The 17,925-nt window shown below is 42.5% G+C and overlaps 1 protein-coding gene across 1 annotated transcript in view; it reads right to left on the bottom strand.

The window, feature by feature from the left end:
* FBN2 (fibrillin 2) overlaps positions 1–17,925 on the bottom strand; it is a 298,207-nt gene that overhangs the window by 50,291 nt on the left and 229,991 nt on the right. The window contains exons 46-48 of the mRNA XM_077462139.1: positions 16,531–16,647; positions 15,668–15,796; positions 13,125–13,244 (exon numbers count right to left, since the gene is read on the bottom strand). Coding sequence (XP_077318265.1) covers positions 13,125–13,244; positions 15,668–15,796; positions 16,531–16,647 — 366 coding nt within the window. The remainder of the gene's footprint in view (positions 1–13,124; positions 13,245–15,667; positions 15,797–16,530; positions 16,648–17,925) is intronic.

The following is a 17,925-nucleotide window of genomic DNA, read 5'->3' as shown; positions in this document are numbered from 1 at the left end:
ACCAGGCCACTGCTAGTAAAAGAGCTATAGGAAGAAAGCGGAGGCCCGGCAAGAAGAACCGAAGAGGGGGACAAGACCCCCGAAGAGGGGGACAAGACCCTTGAAGTCGGAAGAAGACCCCCGGACGGTGACAAAGAAGAAAGCTGGGCTCCTCCGCTAGTAAAAGAGCTAGCAAAAGAGCAGAAGATAGGGAGTCCGTAGGAGTCTGGCGAGAAGACCCCCCAAGACGGAAGAAGACCCCCGGAGCTGTGCAATAAATTATTTTAAAACCTTGTGTTGTGTTTTATTTACATATTTCTCACCAAGTAAATGGGTAGGGGTACATGGTACCCCATATTCATTCACATAGGGTGGGGGGGCGGTTTCTGGGGGCCCCCTTATTAAAGGGGGCTCCCGGATTCCGACAAGCCCCCCGCCCACAGACCCTGACAACCAACGACCAGGGTTGTCGGGAAGAGGCCCTTGTCCTCATCAACATGGGGACAAGGTACTTTTGGGGTGGGGGGCGCAGGGCCCCCCTTCCCCAAAGCACCCCCCTATGTTGAGGGCATGGGGCCTGGTATGGCTCAGGAGGAGGGATGCTCGCTCGTCCCCACCCCCTTTCCTAACCAGTCGGGTTGCGTGCTCATGTAAGGGTCTTATATGGACGTTGGGTTGGAACCCCCGTGCCGTTTTTTCGGCGTAGGGTTTCCCCTTTAAGTCCATACCAGGTGACGGGGCCAGCGACATCTCAATCTTGCCGCCGAAGGTTCTGTCTACATGGAGCCGCGTTCATAATGAACGGACTTTTCTCCGTGTGCGGGAAAGTCCGTTCATTTCAAAAGTCCAGTGGACTAGCACTCAGTCCGGCGGACAATTTTTGAGTCAAAACTACTTTCTAAGTCCGCCGGACTTTTGGGAAAAAAAAGTCCGCCGGAGCCCACACACGGGCAGATTGTCTGGCGGACCAGGGTCCGTCGGACCAAGTCTGCCGGATAGTCTGATCGTGTGTATGCGGCATTACTGTTAAGCTGTAATATTACTTTGTTTTGTTGTTAACTGTTATTTGCTTTGCAGGTACGGCATTCAGCTGCAGCACGAGTTTATTTATTCTGGCAGCAACAGCGTTTGTAGGAGGTGATTTCATCATCACTGTTAAAAAAAGAGCATGTCAAAGCATGGGGGAAGGGGTGGAGGGGCGATTTGCCCCTAACATTAGGGGCGAATTGCCCCCATACTTTGGCATATATTGTTTACTCTTTTTTTGGCACAGATTGTTGTTTTATCGAGTTAATGTTTTATTGTTACCATTGTTTGCTTTTCAGGTATGCCATTCAGCTGCAGCATCTTGAAAGCAACAGCGATACGTAAATCAGCGACTCCAATGTCGTAGGATGTGATTTCACATGACTTAAGTTTAGCCGGATATTAACAGTGCCATTGGGAAATTGGGAGAGCATTTTATCACACCAATCTTGGTGTGGTCAGATGCTTTGAGGGCAGAGCAGAGATCTAGGGTCTAATAGACCCTAATTTTTTCAAAAAGAGTACCTGTCACTACCTATTGTTATCATAGGGGATATTTACATTCCCTGAGATAACAATATAAAATATTAAAAAAAAGGTAAAAAAATGAAAGGAACAGTGTAAAAAAATAAAAATAAAAAATAAACAATGATTTAAAAAAAGCACACCGTCCCCCTGTGGTCGCGCAAAGGCAAACGCAAGCGTCGGTCTGGTGTCATATGTAAACAGCAATTGCACCATGCATGTGAGGTATCTCCATGAACATCAGATCGAGGGCAGTCATTATAGCAGTAGACCTCCTCTGTAAATCTAAAGTGGTAACCTGTAAAGGCTTTTAAAGACTTTTAAAAATGTATGTAGTTTGTAGCCGCTGCACATTTGTGTGCAATTTTAAAGTATGTTGTGTTTGGTATCCATGTACTTGGCATAAGATCATCTTTTTTATTTCATCAAATATTTCAGCAATATAGTGTGTTTTAGTGCATTAAAATTTTAAAAAAGTGAATTTTTTTGCAAAAAAATTGTGTTTGAAAAATTGCTGTGCAAATATTGTGTGAAAAAAAAAGTGCAACACCCACTATTTTAATCTGTAGGGCCTTTACTTTAAAAAAATATATAATGTTTGGGGATTCAAAGTAATTTTCTAGAAAAAAGTGTTAGAATGGGCTTTGTCTTCAAGCGGTTAGAAGAGTGCGTGATGTGGGATGTAAGCTTCTAATGTTGTGCAAAAAATGCCAGGACAGTTCAAAACCCCCCCAATTGACCCTTTTTGGAAAGTAGACACCTCAAACTATTTGCCGATAGGCATGTTGAGTCCATGGAATATTTTATATTTCTTTATCGTACATCACAGGACACAAAACACCATAGTAATTACTATGTGGGTTATAGGCCACCTTCAGGTGATGGACACTGGCACATCCAAAACAGGAAGTTCACTCCCTATATAATCCCTCCCATACCGGGAGCACCTCAGTTTTTTCGCCAGTGGCTAAGGTGTTGGTCATGAGTGAAGATGTGCTCTGAAGAGTTCCGCTGGAGGGATCATTACTGGATTTTAACTACAGATTGCCTCTACAGACTGGATCCATCCAAAGTGCCACTGAGGCCAAAGTGGATGGTACCTGGGCCTCATATTAGAAGAACAAGGCTTTGCCTGTAATGCCTCTCTTTGGAGGGCTGGACCCCAGCACCCAGTGATTTGGTCATGCTCACATGACCATAAAGCTTTCCTGGAGGGGTGCTATACAGGTCCAAGGGAGTGGAATCCTGATAAAAAGGGACTCGGTCTTTGAAGGTTTACTAAACGCAGCCCGCTGTGATGGGTGAAGGTTGGATCTGCCTGATATCAGCAGAATCCTGCGGGGGGATCAGGTAAATGAAGAATCCTAGGAACTTTTAAGTCTACCTATGGATTTCTTCTGTGAGTAAATGTTGTCATGCCTAATTTCTCTACTAGAGGGGTAAAATGCACATACCTTTTTCATGCTCCTCAGATCTCACCCTGTGTCAGCAGCAGACAGCATGCTTAGTTTCAGCCATCAGGAGGAGATTACAGGGGGGAATTCTTGGATATTTCATGAAAAGTTAGCACCTTACTGCAGCTTCTCCCCCCTGGGGAGCAAAGATGTTGGGGGCTACAACAGATAGCTTACAGCGGCTCCCCATGTTTGTTCCTATATGTTTCCCCTTCTATCCTCTACCCTCACGCTGGACCTGCCAAACGGCAGATCTGAACAGCACCCGCGTGTGGGAATCGTACATTTTAAAAGTAAGGAGGGTTGTGTTGGGGGACAGAATGGGGCGTGGCTTAGCGATGCACCATGTGCGGGATGCGACGTCCACATGTATCCCACATTGCAGGCGCAGGGCTGCCGAGCCCATAAATGAGCCTTGGAGCATACAGTGCAGCTGGCTGAATAGACACAGGAGCAGTAAGGTAAAGCTGGTGCAAACAGGCATTCCCAGTACACATTTACTGAGCATCAGGCTGAGCATTAATAACAGCTTTTCTTTGCTGGACTATAGTTCAGCAGGTGGTGCGCTGTTTACTTTAGTACCTCTGCTTTGGTGCTTAGGACTGTGCCTTCCAAGAAGGGTACAGACACCTCAAAGAAAGGCTCCTAAGGCATCTCCATCAGGCTCTGAGGATTCTAGTCATGTCTCCACAGTACCTTCCTCCCCAGAGAGAACAAAGTTGGCTAATCAGGATGAGTTGTTGGGATTGTCAGTTGCAGCTGTTTCCAATCTCCCCCTGTTTATGTTACTGAAGACATTTGTCCTCAGCTTTGCGTTATGTGGATGCGGCTGTACAGCGTGCACTTTTCATTTTTTGCCTAAAAGCATATTTGTATGGACCATGCTTCCATGAACACACGCTTCCATAAAGGCGTATTTATACGTGTGTACTTCTTTTGGAACTATTTACCTATGTTTATTTGCATACAACTATGGAACTGCCTCAGGGAAGAAGCCTACAAAACAAAGTCCCAAGGCCTCCTTATGATGGGGTGCCCCTGCTTGATGAAGGTGGGGGAAGATTTCTATGGTTTTTTCAGGGGCTTGGCAAGCAGAGATCCTTGATAGGTCGATCATCTCTGTGGTAACTCTAGGCTACTCCCCAAAGACCCTATGAAAGTAAGCCATTATGTCTGGCGCTAAATCGCTTTGAGCGGCCCTCCCCTCCAGTGAAGGAGAACTCGCTCGCCGGCAGACCAAGCCAGGTACTGCACGGGCCCCGACGCCCCTTACTCGAGAGTTGCGGAAGAGGCTCAGAAGTTTTGGAAGCCTTGAGCCTGGGCGCCCTTCTTGAGAGGGATGTCAGGCCAGGCGGAATTGATGTCTCATGGTGTAATCTAGGAGACCCCCTCAGAAGAAGCAGGGTATGTGGTTTTATTCAAATACCTTCATGGTACAGAAACCAATTGGAGATGTCAGACCCATTTTTAGATCTCAAAGATCCAAATTGCTTCCTAAGCATCTGCTCCTGTCACGTGGAGTCAGTCCGGTCAGTCGTATCCACCCTATGGGGAGGAGAAGTTTTTGCCTCAATAGACATCAAAGATGAATATCTATTTGTGCTAATTTTCCCGGCTCATCAGAAATTTCTGCTTTTTTGGGTGGAACAGCGCCAGTTTGAGTTGGCGGCCTTGCCGTTCAGGTTAGCCGCTCCCTGGGTATTTACAAAAGTTCTGGCCCCAGTACTAGCTAGACTAAGAGGCCAGGGTGTCCAGTACAGTCGGTAATCTGGGCTGGATTCTCAATCTATAGAAATCATCCTTGTGATCAGTAAGGATTATTTTTTCCTTAGGCAAAATCAAGGCTATAAGGAAGCTAGTCCAGGTGGTCGAGGCGAAGAAGGGTTCTTCCATTTGCCTTGGCATGAGGTTGCTAGGGAAGATGCTGGCTTCATTCGAAGCAGGTCCCTATGTCTAGTTTCAAGATTGGTGCAATACAGTATTCTGTATTTTTTTTGCACAAAGTTGTCATTAAATTATATATTGCTCAAACATTCCATGGGCATGTGTGAAATTACACCCCAAAATACATTCTGCTGCTTCTCCTGAGTACGTCAATGCCACATGTGTGAGACTTTTTGGGAGCCTAGCCATGTACAGGACCCCAAAAACCAATCACTGCATTCGGAATTTGTAAGGGCGTAAAATGGTGATTTTACCTCCTCATTACCTACAGTTTCAGAGGCCCCCTAAAAAAATAGCACACTTCAAGCTATTTGCTAAGAGTCATGTTGAGTCCATGGAAAATTGTATATTTTGCCACAAGTTTCGGGAAAATTTATTTTTAACTTTTTTTTTAACAAAAAGTTGTCACTAAATTATATATTGTTCAAATATGGCATGGTTATATGTGGAATTACACCCCCAAAGTACATTATGTTGCTTCTCCTGAGTACAGGGATAGCACATGTGTTGGACTTTTGGGAGCCTATCCGCGTACAGGACCCCAAAAACCAATCACCGCCTTCAGGCTTTCTAAGGTTGTAAAATGGGGATTTTACTCCTTACTACCTATCACAGTTACGGATGCCCTGGAATGTCCAGATAGCACAACCCCCACAAATGACCGCATTTTGAAAAGTAGACACCCCAAGGTATTATACAAGGCATGGTGAGTATTTTGCAGCTCTCATTTGTTTTTGAAAATGAAGAAAGAAAAGGAAAATTTATTTTTATTTCTTTTTTCAATTTTCAAAACTTTGTGACAAAAAGCAAAATCTGCAAAATACTCAACATGCCTCTTAGCAAATAGCTTGGGGTGTTAAATTTCCAAAATGGGGTAGTTTGGGGGGGGGGGGGGGGGTGTTGTGCTATCTTGGCATTTCATGGCCTCCAAAACTGTGATAGGCAGTGACTATTGAAATCAAAAATTTACACCCTTAAAAGTCCTGATTGGTTTTTGGGACTAGGCTCCCAAAAAGTCTCACACATGTGGTATTCCCGTACTCAGGAGAAGCATCAGAATGTATTTTGGGGTGTAATTCCACATATAACCATGGCATGTGTGAGCAATATATCATTAAGTGACAACATTGTGTACATTTTTTTTGTCATTTTGTCATTTTTCAATGACTTATGTAAAAAAAAAAATTCCTTGGGGTGTTTACTTTCCAAAATGGGGTCATTTGAGGGGGGTTTGTACTGCCATGCCATTTTAGCACCTCAAGAAATGAGATAGGCATTCAAAAACAAAAGCTGCGTAAATTCCAGCAAAAATGTACCCTAGTTTGTAGACGCTATAACTTTTGCGCAAACTAATAAATATACGCTTATTGACACTTTTTTTTACCAAAGACATATGGCTGAACGCATTTTGGCCTAAATGTATGACTAAAATAGAGTTTGTTGGGTCTTTTTTTTATAACAAAAAGTAGAAAATATAATTTTTTGCCAACATTTGTGTTTTTTTTCCTTTTATATCGCAAAAAAATAAAAATTGCAGAGGCAATCAAATACCACCAAAAGAAAGGGCTATTTGTTGGAAAAAAGGACACAAATTTTGTTTGAGTACAGCATTGCATAACCGCACAATTACCAGTTAAAGCAGCACAGTGTCAAATTGTAAAAAGTGCTCTGGTCATTAAAGGGGCAATTCTGCTGGGGATTAAGTGGTTAAACATGTAATTATGCCACTGGTTTCAGAAAACTTTAATTTTGATCACATAATTATGGTGTTCAATAGCTGCTTTACATTCCTAGGCTGGCACAGGTATAAGTAGTTATATTGAAAGATTTTGTGTAAGAAATAAAGGCTTCTTATCTCAAATATTTTGTAGTTATGTAATCACAGAAGCATTGTGCGAATGAGAGCAACATTATGAATGTACATCAGGATCACTGGTAAAAAATAATTAAAACATTCAGGGAAAATGATAATTGTGACTTGTGTTTCATTTAGGAACAGGTATTAGATTTAAACTTCTTTCCAGCAGTAGAAAAAATACAGCTAAACTTTATCTGGTCGTGGACGACAACTTTTTCTTTCTATATAACAGCCCAAATAAAAATAACAATTCCCTCCAGTCAGAGGCCCTGCAAAGAGAACTAGCCAGGGAATCTTTTTTTTTTTTTTTTAAGGCAATGAGAAAACAAGCTGAACAGCTGATTCAGAAACTTATAGCCAGTGGGAAGGAAGCTGGCCAAGCACCCTCTATGTAAATCTTTGGTTAGTTTATACATAAAAAAAAAACCTGTCTTTTCTCTACAGGAAACCACTAAGTGCCAAACATTTTAAACTGCTAGAAGACCTTGCTCAACATAATGGGTCATGTCTGAGAAGGGGATGTGCGTTGCTGTGTGTGCCCATTCACAAGCAATGTGTTGTGCTTTAGGTGCACTGTTAAGGTAGAACCATTGCAATGATGGAGTGTTGCCTGCTATTGTAGTAACATTGTTGTGTACTATTCAAATTAAATGGCACTAAAACAGAATCTATTGCCAATTTTGCAGTAACATACAGTATATGATCCATTTTAACATCCATTGTGTCCAATAGCAAGTAGCAAAACATTGTCATATAGTTAAGACATTTGTACTGCAAGATGAGGAGATCTCAACCTTATGGACTAATTATATATGGGATTGTGTTAAAATGAGATGTGAAGCATACAGTTACATCTATAAGCTTATTTTCCCCTTACAGATGCTGTGCTCATTGAGAAGGAATTGAGGATAGCACATCCTCTGCTTTTGGGGATCTCAGATCTGGGAGAGACACTGGGATCTCTCCCAGCTTTAAGGATACCCTCATTGAGGCCTTGCCCTAGAGCAGTCTGACTTAAGCCTCATACACACGATAGGACTTTGTACAAACTTTCCCTTGGATTTTTGTACAAAGGGCGTCGGCCCTGAACTTGTATTGCATACACACAGCAGGACTTTTTCAGACAACTTTCACCAAATCACATGGTTTTCTGCTCTTTACCGCCACACGATCAGACTTTTTGACAACAAACATGCAAATTAGCTGTTTTGGAGCAACATCCGACCGTGTGTATGCTCCATCGGACAAACTTTTTTGGTTTTCATCTGACTTTTGTTGGCTGTGCGAACGGACAAACTCTCTGGCAACAAAAGTCAGATGGCACAAAGTCTGATCGTGTGTACAGAAAACCATAGGACTTTTGTACAAAGTACAAACAGGCATGCTCAGAACCAATGCAAAAGATCAGACAACAAGACAGAAGTTGACCAAAGGTGGTGGTAAAGAGCAGAAAAACCACATGATTTGGTGAAAGTTGGCTGAAAAAGTCCTGCTGTGTGTATGCAATACAAGTTCAAGGCCGACACCCTTTGTACAAAAATCCAAGGGAAAGTTTGTACAAAGTCCTATCGTGTGTATGAGGCTTAAGAATGCTCAAACCTGCATGACTTTCCCAGTTCACTCATTCCAAAGGTCCATACACACAATCAGACTTTTTGACAACAAACATGCAAATTAGCTGTTTTGGAGCAACATCCAACCATGTATATGCTCCATCGGACAAACTTTTTTGTTTTTCATCTGATTTTTGTTGGCTGTGTGAACGGACAAACTTTCTGGCAACAAAAGTCAGATGGAGCAAAGTCTGATCGTGTGTACAGAAAACCATAGGACTTTTGTACAAAGTACAAACAGGCATGCTCGGAACCAATGCAAAAGATCAGACAACAATACAGAAGTTGGCCAAAGGTGGCGATAAAGAGCACAAAAACCATGTGATTTGGTGAAAGTTGGCTGAAAAAGTCCTGCTGTGCGTATGCAATACAAGTTCAGGGCCGACGCCCTTTGTACAAAAATCCAAGGGAAAGTTTGTACAAAGTCCTATCGTGTGTATGAGGCTTTAGAGCTCATTTTTTTACGATGACCAGCCTCACCCTCCTAAATGTTTAACAGCAATAACCTATTGAGAATGTATTCCTTTAAAAAGGGGCAGTATCTGCAGTGGAGGCAGCGATTTCTTAAAAATAAAAACCATATCAGTCCCTGTTGAGGATTTTCTTGTTTTTAACGACTTGGTAGACAAGAGGTTAGAAGACCTCTTTTAAGGACTTGTTCTCTCTGGCAGTTCTCACCCGACCAAACTTAAGGCCCATACACACGATCAGACTTTTTGACAACAAACATGCAAATTAGCTGTTTTGGAGCAACATCCGACCGTGTGTACGCTCCATCGGACAAACTTTTTTGGTTTTCATCAGACTTTAGTTGGCTGTGCGAACGGACAAACTTTCTGGCAACAAAAGTCCGATGGAGCAAAGTCTGATCGTGTGTACAGAAAACCATAGGACTTTTGTACAAAGTGCAAGCAGGCATGCTCAGAACCAATGCAAAAGATCAGACAACAATACAGAAGTTGACCAAAGGTGGCGGTAAAGAGCAGAAAAACCACGTGGTTTGGTGAAAGTTGGCTGAAAAAGTCCTGCTGTGTGTATGCAATACAAGTTCAGGGCCGACGCCCTTTGTACAAAAATCCAAGGGAAAGTTTGTACAAAGTCCTATCGTGTGTATGGGGCTTTAGAGTTGCTTCTATGGCAATCTTCTAGACCCTTGCTGTCTGGACTAAGTGCATGGTTCGGGACTTGGCAGTTCCATCTGTCCGCCAGCACCTGGGGCTCCTGCCGTTGGCTTTGCACTACTGCATTAACAGTTTAGCAGACACACTCAGCGAGATATCTAGAATGAGCCGCTTTCTAAAGTAGAAGAATACGTTGGCTCAAAAGCTGATCTGCAATCCAAGCAACGCTAGAAGCCTGGTCCCTGTTAACAAAAAATACATTTCCAGATGAAACTCTCCATGCCCTTAATATACCCCTGACAACATATGCTTACCTTATAGAAAACTTCTCTACACATCATTGGAAACAAAAGGGCATCCACTATACCATTGATGAATTACGGCAACCCACCGCATTAGACACCTTTATGATACAACAAATTAAACACTACCACATGGAAAATCCAATTACATCTATATTACTACCTTTAAAAATTTGGGATTACCTAAGGAACAAAAGTGGTCCACATGTTAAAGGCATATCACTGTGTTACAAATTTTCCAACTTCCATACCGTGCATTCCAAACTCTCATCTATGCTAAAGTGGGAGGCGGAAATAGGTACCGTATATACTCGAGTATAGGCCGACCCGAGTATAAGCCGAGGCCCCCAATTTACCCCCAAAAAACTGGGAAACCTATTGACTCGTGTATAAGCCGAGGGTGAGATATGCCTGTCCATCCCTGTGTGTGTGTCCATCCATCCATCCATCCCTGTGTGTGTGTGTGTCCATCCATCCCTGTGTGTGTGTGTGTCCATCCATCCATCCATCCCTGTGTGTGTGTCCATCCATCCATCCATCCCTGTGTGTGTGTGTGTCCATCCATCCATCCATCCATCCCTGTGTGTGTGTGTGTCCATCCATCCATCCATCCATCCCTGTGTGTGTGTCCATCCATCCATCCGTGTGTGTGTGTGTGTGTGTGTGTGTGTGTGTGTGTGTGTGTGTGTGTGTGGCCTTGTGTGTCCAGCCTACCTGTGTCCCGAGCCTCCGTCCGGTCCCGTCCCGTCCCGAGCCGAGCCTCCGTCCGGTCCCGTCCCGTCCCGAGCCTCCGTCCGGTCCCGTCCCGAGACTCCGTCCGGTCCCGTCCCGTCCCGAGCCGAGCCTCCGTCCGGTCCCGTCCCAGGATCACCGCTCTTCGTCGGCGCCCATTCCCCTGTTCAAATGCCGCGCCTCCCTGTCTGTGATAGGCGGAACACAATTTCCCAGCAGTCTGTGTTCCGCCTATCACGGACATCCTTTCATCCTCGTCCGTAGTACGAGGATGAGACGATGTCCGTGATAGGCGGAACACAGGCTGCTGGGAAATTCAGTGTTCCGCCTATCACAGGCGAAGGCGGAGCCGGAGGCGCGGCTTTTGAATTATAGAATGGCCGCTGTCTGTCTGCTCGACACGCTGATCGAGCAGGCAGACAGCGATGACTCGAGTATAAGCCGAGGGGGGCACTTTCAGCCTCAAAAAAGAGGCTGAAAATCTCGGCTTATACTCGAGTATATACGGTAGATCCTTTGCGCTTCCACAATGGTTAGCAGCTATTAAATATAACAATAGATCTTCGGCATGTGTAGATCATTGGTATAACTCCCATAAGATCCTCCATAGATGGTACCTAACTCCAATGCATCTACACACCATGAACCCGGCTCTCCCTCACTTATGCTGGAGACATTGCAATCACACAGGTAACCTACTACATGTCCTGTGGCTATGCAAGGCTCTGAAACAATTTTGGGGAGACGTTTTCTCTCTTATATCGAAAATGATTCAATCCAAGTGTAACCCCTCCCCAGAACTAGCACTGTTAAGTTTGGGGATAGATTCTTTCCCATATAGACAACGGAAAGTGGTAGTAAACATTCTTTATGCGGCTCGTATATCAATAGCAGCCAAATGGAGATCCGCCACTCCCCCAAGCATAGCAGAAGTTATTCATAGAGTGAACTCACAAAGCCTAATGGATAAATTATTAGCCTATAAGGAAGGAAGAGCAAGTACCTTCCATAAATTCTGGGATAGTTGGACCTCATCTTACTAGAACCTCTAGGGTTGATATTCTACTAACAAGTCATACCGGAGTATTGGATAATTAATAGTATCTTTTGGTGAAATTATATTAACATTGCAGAGGTATTGAACATGACACTGCTGATCTGTTTCTGATGTTTGTTTGGTTATTTGGTTTCTGATTACACATCTACTAGGTATACAAGCCTACCTGTATCCTCGAATCACAGGTAGCCTTTCCTCCCTCTGTCAATGCGTCATTTGATAAGGGTAATAGTATTATACTAGGATGCTTTACTTTGCTACTGTTGGCCAAGAGCTGGGCCGCAACCATAGATCCTGAGATCATATTGAGATAGCCTGCTCACAGTTTGCTCCCGTTTGGGGTGACAGGCTTTTTGTAGTACCTATTCCAGTTTACAATACTCCCTCAGGCTCTCCAGTTAATGTTAGTAAAAGTCATTGTTATTAGAACATGCAATAATATCTACAAAAGAGTGTCCTATTGAATATGCAATGTATTGACATTATTGTATACTGGCTTGTTTCTCTATTTTTTTATTTATTTATATACTTGTACTCAAAAATGTATAAACATTTTTGGTTAAAAAGCTAAACTGCAGAATTCCTGTGCAAAAATCTTGATAGGAAGCCTTTTGAAGAGAAAGGCCTTTTTTGTACATCCTTCCACAGAAAAAAAGACAAGGACATTTACAGGTAAGCCTTCTGCTCCTGAGACTAATAATTCCTTTCATCCCTCTCAGGCTTCTGACCCCATGTCAAAACCAGGTGCTCACAAACTTGGGCCTCAAAGCCCATGAAAGTCAGGATAATCTCCAATCTGGACTATCTCCCTCTAAAGGAGCAGCCCATGTTCTGTCAGCCAATGTCCAGCAGACAGTGCAGACTCTGCAAAAATACAGATGTTACCTCATTCTTCAGAAATCCACCCTGAATCCAACTCACTACTTGAAGTATCTGGTCCTGGTCTTACCAGGAAAAAAAACACCTGTCTCTCTACTCACATTTTTTGGTCCCTTTAGTGCAGGAGCCACACCTCTATTTGTTTTTGTATGTGGGCTCTGGGTCTGACACCAGCATAATTTAAGACAATACTGTTATCCTGTTACAACACAATATTCTGGCTGCGTGGGACAATCGGTCTCTGGATTGCCACATACGTTTGACCAACAAGGCCAGACTATCCCATCCAGCAATGAAATCAGGGAAAATTCCTTCTCCCCTCAAATTGGAAGGTTCTCATGATGGATGCCAGCCTGTAAGACTAGGGAGGAGTCCTGGATATCCTCTTGCTAAAGGACTCTTGGTCATCACAGAAAGCCCAGATTCCCATTAACATCCTGGACCCCGTGGCAATTTGGTTCTCTCTTTAATGCTGAACATTTCGACTGTTCATTGAGTTGATACACTCTCATCCAAGATGTATGAAGATTTTGGTGTTTGTTGGAAAAAGTTTATTTTTGATATCTCAGATATATACTACATCATTTAAATAGAGGGAACTGCTGATGAGTATTAAAGTATTATCAGAACTTACCTAAGCAGTTATCACCTTGAACTTCGTATCCCACAGGACATATACATCTGAATGAGCCTTCTAAATTCTGACAAGTACCAGGAGCACAAGAGCCAGGATAAGCAATGCATTCATTGATATCTTAAAAAACACACAAGACAAAAAACAAAATAGATAAGTAAGCCATTGACAGAAGCTTGCACTACAGATCTTATAATGAATTTTATTAATTGATAGGGAAGCAGAAGAGCTGCTTTTGCTGGCCTCCTTTTGAAAATTCTAGTTTTCCAACTGTGTCTGTTTCAGTGGTGTCGCTAGGGGGGAGGGGGGTGTGGGCCACACCCAGGTGACACCCGCCAGAGAGATGACACCCAGCACAGCTGGGTGTGGTTGGCTTTCATATCAGCACCTCCTCCTCCTCCCCAGGCATGTGTTTGATTAGTTGTATGCCTATGGCAAGTGGTAGCTGTCCAGTGTGTCTGATAGGAGTCAGGAGTCAAGTGCCAATTCCACTGGGTATCTAAGCGAAAGGTTTCTGTTTATGACGCTTGGTACTTTTCCTGGAAATTTGATTTGCTTTCTTGGTTTTAAACCAAGCTAATCTTTTGTTTCCTGTTGAGAGCCTCATAGGACTCTGAATGCAAACTACCCTGTTCTGGTCCTTTCATTCAATTCTGACCAAAAAGCACCTACTCCATTCTCTGAACGTTTTTGGACTTTTCTTTTTTCTGATGATTAGGAACTCTAGTATTCATATCTCAGATTATCAGATGTAAATAGTGGATTGATCCAATGACTCGATGACTCTAGAGTGTCATATGACAGAATCTACACCTCCTTATTAATGTTCCTTGCAAACACCTCTTAGCCCTTGTACACACGGTCGGAGATTCCGACGGAATGTGTCCTATCGGACCGTTTTGTCGGATAATCCGACTGTGTGTGGTCTCCATCGGACTGTTTCCGTCGAAGTATCCGATGGACCAAGTTTTCCAACTTGTCCGTAAAATTTTCCGACAAAATGCTCCGATCAGACATACTCCGATCATGTGTAGCCTACTCCGACGGACAAAGTGCCACGCATGCTCAGATCAAATTCCTAGACCAAAGCTATTGGCTACTAGCCTGAACGTAGTCCCGTCATAATGAAATAACGTCATCACGTTATATACAATCGTATTTTCTGACAACTTTGACAAAATCCGTCGAACAAAATCCAACGGATTTGGTTGTCAGAATGTCCGACCGTGTGTACAAGGGCTTAGACTTTTTGTTTGTATATTCATAAAAGGATACACTGCTCCATACTCACTATATCCCTCTCCAGTATAACTAAAGGCAAAGCTTTTTTTAAGTTTTGGATAGAGTGGAGATGGATTAGAATACTTTTCAGTTTTTATTGCTATCTGTGTCCCCATTAAGGAGATTCACCTTCTCTCTTTGTCCTGTTTACCATTATTATTGAAAGTGAATGCACAAGAAAATCTAAAATTTTGGGTTGTCCCCAGAAAAGTAACAGAGTGAAAATCTTCCAATAGGGACACTAGTTCTGGTAACTTGGAGGTGACCAAGGAATTCCCTTCATTTGCAGGGATTTCCCCTCACTTCCTATTTGGCTATGGACAGGTAATTAAGGAAAATCTACGCAATGGCAAAAAAATTCACAGGGGTTATAACCCTCCTTTAATCCAAAATGAAAAACATTTTTTTGCCTATAGTTCTACTTTAGGGAAACCAGGTGCAGGCTCAAAAGAAGCCTGTCTCCACTTCATCCCACCATCATCAGTGTGTGACTCAATATTTGGAAGGTGACTCCATAGACTTTGTTTCTTAGGGAAGCCTATGCCTACTATTTTTAACATGCTAATCTGTGAAATATATATACAGTTGTCCATGAGTTTGAGTGACCTGTTTGCCAGTCGCATACAGCAGCAGGTTAATCAATAACATTGCCTAAGCAGTTAACAAACACTTTTTTCCACATTATTCTGTTCTGTGCACTAATGTGAGGAGTGCAGAAAACACAAAAAGAAGGTGGGGCCCGAAACATTGAACATACTGGTCTGCACTGTCACATGTACTGATTTAGATGTGAAGATACTACCAATAATAGGGATGTAATTGGTATGTACAAGCTGAATGCCCAGGTGCAAATTGTAGCCACCCAGCAATTAGGTGAGCCTTTTTGAATGCATGTACATGTAAAGGTAAACTCCACTTTTGTTAAAAAATATATAATAGTTACACAAGCTATTTTGCATTTGAAATGAACTAAAACATCTCTATAGCTCATTCTTTACCCAGTTACGATTTTCTAAACCTGGCAAAAAATTCAAACATGCTGCTAATGATGTGATTAAAGATGGAAGACCTTCCCTTTTAGCACTCAGGAAATAGGAACAGGTGGCAGGAAGTAGAAAGTGAAGGGAATCAAGGTATAGACTTAATTTTAAACTGCAGCAGGTATGACTGTGCAATGACATTGGCCAAAACCCATGCAATTGTGGAGTGTGTATAATAATATCTGACATTGATATTAAAGACCAAGATCTGAAAAATCTTACCAATGCAATTCTTTCCATCTAGAGTAAGTTCAAAACCTTCATTACATAAACAAATGAAAGAACCAATTTCATTGAAGCAACGTCCATTCCTACACACTTGGCCAGTAAAGGAGCTGCACTCATCAATGTCTAAAGAAAAAAAAATGGCTCTTTTAAAGATGGTTACTTTGTTGGCAATGTCATATCTGTTAGCATATTCAGGAATGAGATATAGATTTAACTAGAGACAAACTGAACTTCTAAATAGAACCAAAGATTTACAGCTATATGCACAAAGACTATTGTAGGTTGATAAGCTCATTACATGAAAGCTGTACATGCAAAAGTGATACCCCCTACCCTGATACTATGTACAGTATATTCTAAACCTATATATGTATGTGAAAGGTTGGTATCTGCAGTAATACTTTTATCCTATCTCTGCAGTAGTAACAGAGCAATATCTTGCCTGGAAATATTTGACTAGGCCCAGATTTTGTTCCATATTTATAATTAATTTAAGGTATGGAATGGTGAGCATCTAATAGTAGTATAATGCAGATATTAGTAAACATGTAATTATCGTATACTTGGAATGTACCATTACCAATGCAGCTAGCCAGTGAAAATGTACAGAAAAAACATTTTTTCATATCTTGTTGAATATAGTTTCTAGTTGGCAGTAATCTAATATTATACAGGGTACAGCAGCATTCCTTTTAGAATTACAAAAAACCTTGTTATTTCCAAGGCAGGACAGCATGCCATTTAATAATAAATATTACTGCTTTATTTATGTTTCACACAGCATGCAATCCTAACAATGTTATCCACAAAGACTTATGAACATCTCCAAAGACACATTAGCATCATAAAAAACGTACCCATACAGTCATTATTATGAGTGAGCTCGAATCCAGGATAGCAGAGACAGTTATATGATCCTACTGTGTTTTTACAAGTTCCGTTTCCACATGGCTGGCGCTCACATTCATCAATATCTGCCAAGGAGATACACATGAAACATGAGAAAACATTCTTCCTGCTGTGGTTAAAGTACATTTTATGACAGTTCGGCATTTTCATCAATCACTGGTTGGCTAACATGAAATCAGTTGTAGTCCAATAATAACTGAAAATCCACAACTTGTCTATTACTCCTTTCTGAGATAACACAGAGATTACAGTATATAGAAGGGTTTTTACAGAGGTGGAAAAGTACACTGCCCTTATTGCCTTACAGCAACCAGATTTCACAAAGATGTTGGCACTGGCATTTTGTTTGCCTCTGCGTATTATGCATGAAGCAGTAAGATACTTATACACATCTATGGGCTTTGAGGTTACAGAAGGGTATAATTACACCATTACCCATTCCAGCATGTACCCTTTTATCAGTACTGAGCACAGGAAGGCCTCCAGTTACCTTCACTTAATATGGATTAGTGGAGGACATCAAAATCTCCCACATGTCCTGCAAACATGTTTACATTTTTTTTTGTAAAGTGTTGGTAATCCTAAAAGTACAAAACATATTTATTTTAATACTTGTGTAGCAGCGGCTCCTGAAGAGCACGCTCTATGCGTTTTTCAAAGTTAAGGTTATGCCTAAACTGCAGTTTGGTTTGGGTACAATTGTCTAAATTTGGACTTCAGCATCAGTCTGACTGGACTGTGAGATGTTCAGCCTGGCCACAGGGGGTACTGTCTCTTTTGGCAGGCATGGAACTATGGTCTGATTAGGTGCTTAAGTTACTCTCTCTTGGAGTAGTGGCGCTCTTGCTGTGCTTTTTGGGAGAGGGTATTTAAGATGTGGACGCCACGTGGTTGGGGGTTCTGGTCCAGAAGGATGTACTGACTTCATGGTCCTGGTCCTCCTGACCAGCCCCCAGGAAGGCTATGGCCTGGGGTGCGGATCCATCCGATCTTGATATCTCAGGGCTGGCTAGCCCGAGGCAAGAAAACTAAAGGAAGATTCTGAGGTGGTTGGGTGCCGTCTCCGGTTTGGGAGAGACCCAGTAACTTCAAGCAATTGAGGGGAGGACTCTTCAGAAGAAGACCACGTACGGGTTGGTTTCATAGTAAGAGCCTGGAAGGGCTGAAGTACCCAAGAGAATCCGGTCTCGTGGATATCGCCAAGCTGGCTGAAAGATCCATGTATTCTACGAGTGTTCTTCAAGTTTAGTTTCCCTACGTGTTCTACAACAACGTCTGTGGCAGAGACATTATCTTGTATGTTCTACAACAATGTCTGTGGCAGAGACTTGTTCCTGATTGAG

This window comes from Lithobates pipiens, unplaced genomic scaffold, assembly GCF_037356315.1.
Source record: "Lithobates pipiens isolate NorthernLeopardFrog02 unplaced genomic scaffold, aLitPip1_a1.2 Scaffold_3, whole genome shotgun sequence".
Taxonomy (NCBI): domain Eukaryota; kingdom Metazoa; phylum Chordata; class Amphibia; order Anura; family Ranidae; genus Lithobates; species Lithobates pipiens.
Note: the sequence above shows the minus strand (reverse complement) of the source record. Positions and strands in the feature narration are given on the sequence as shown.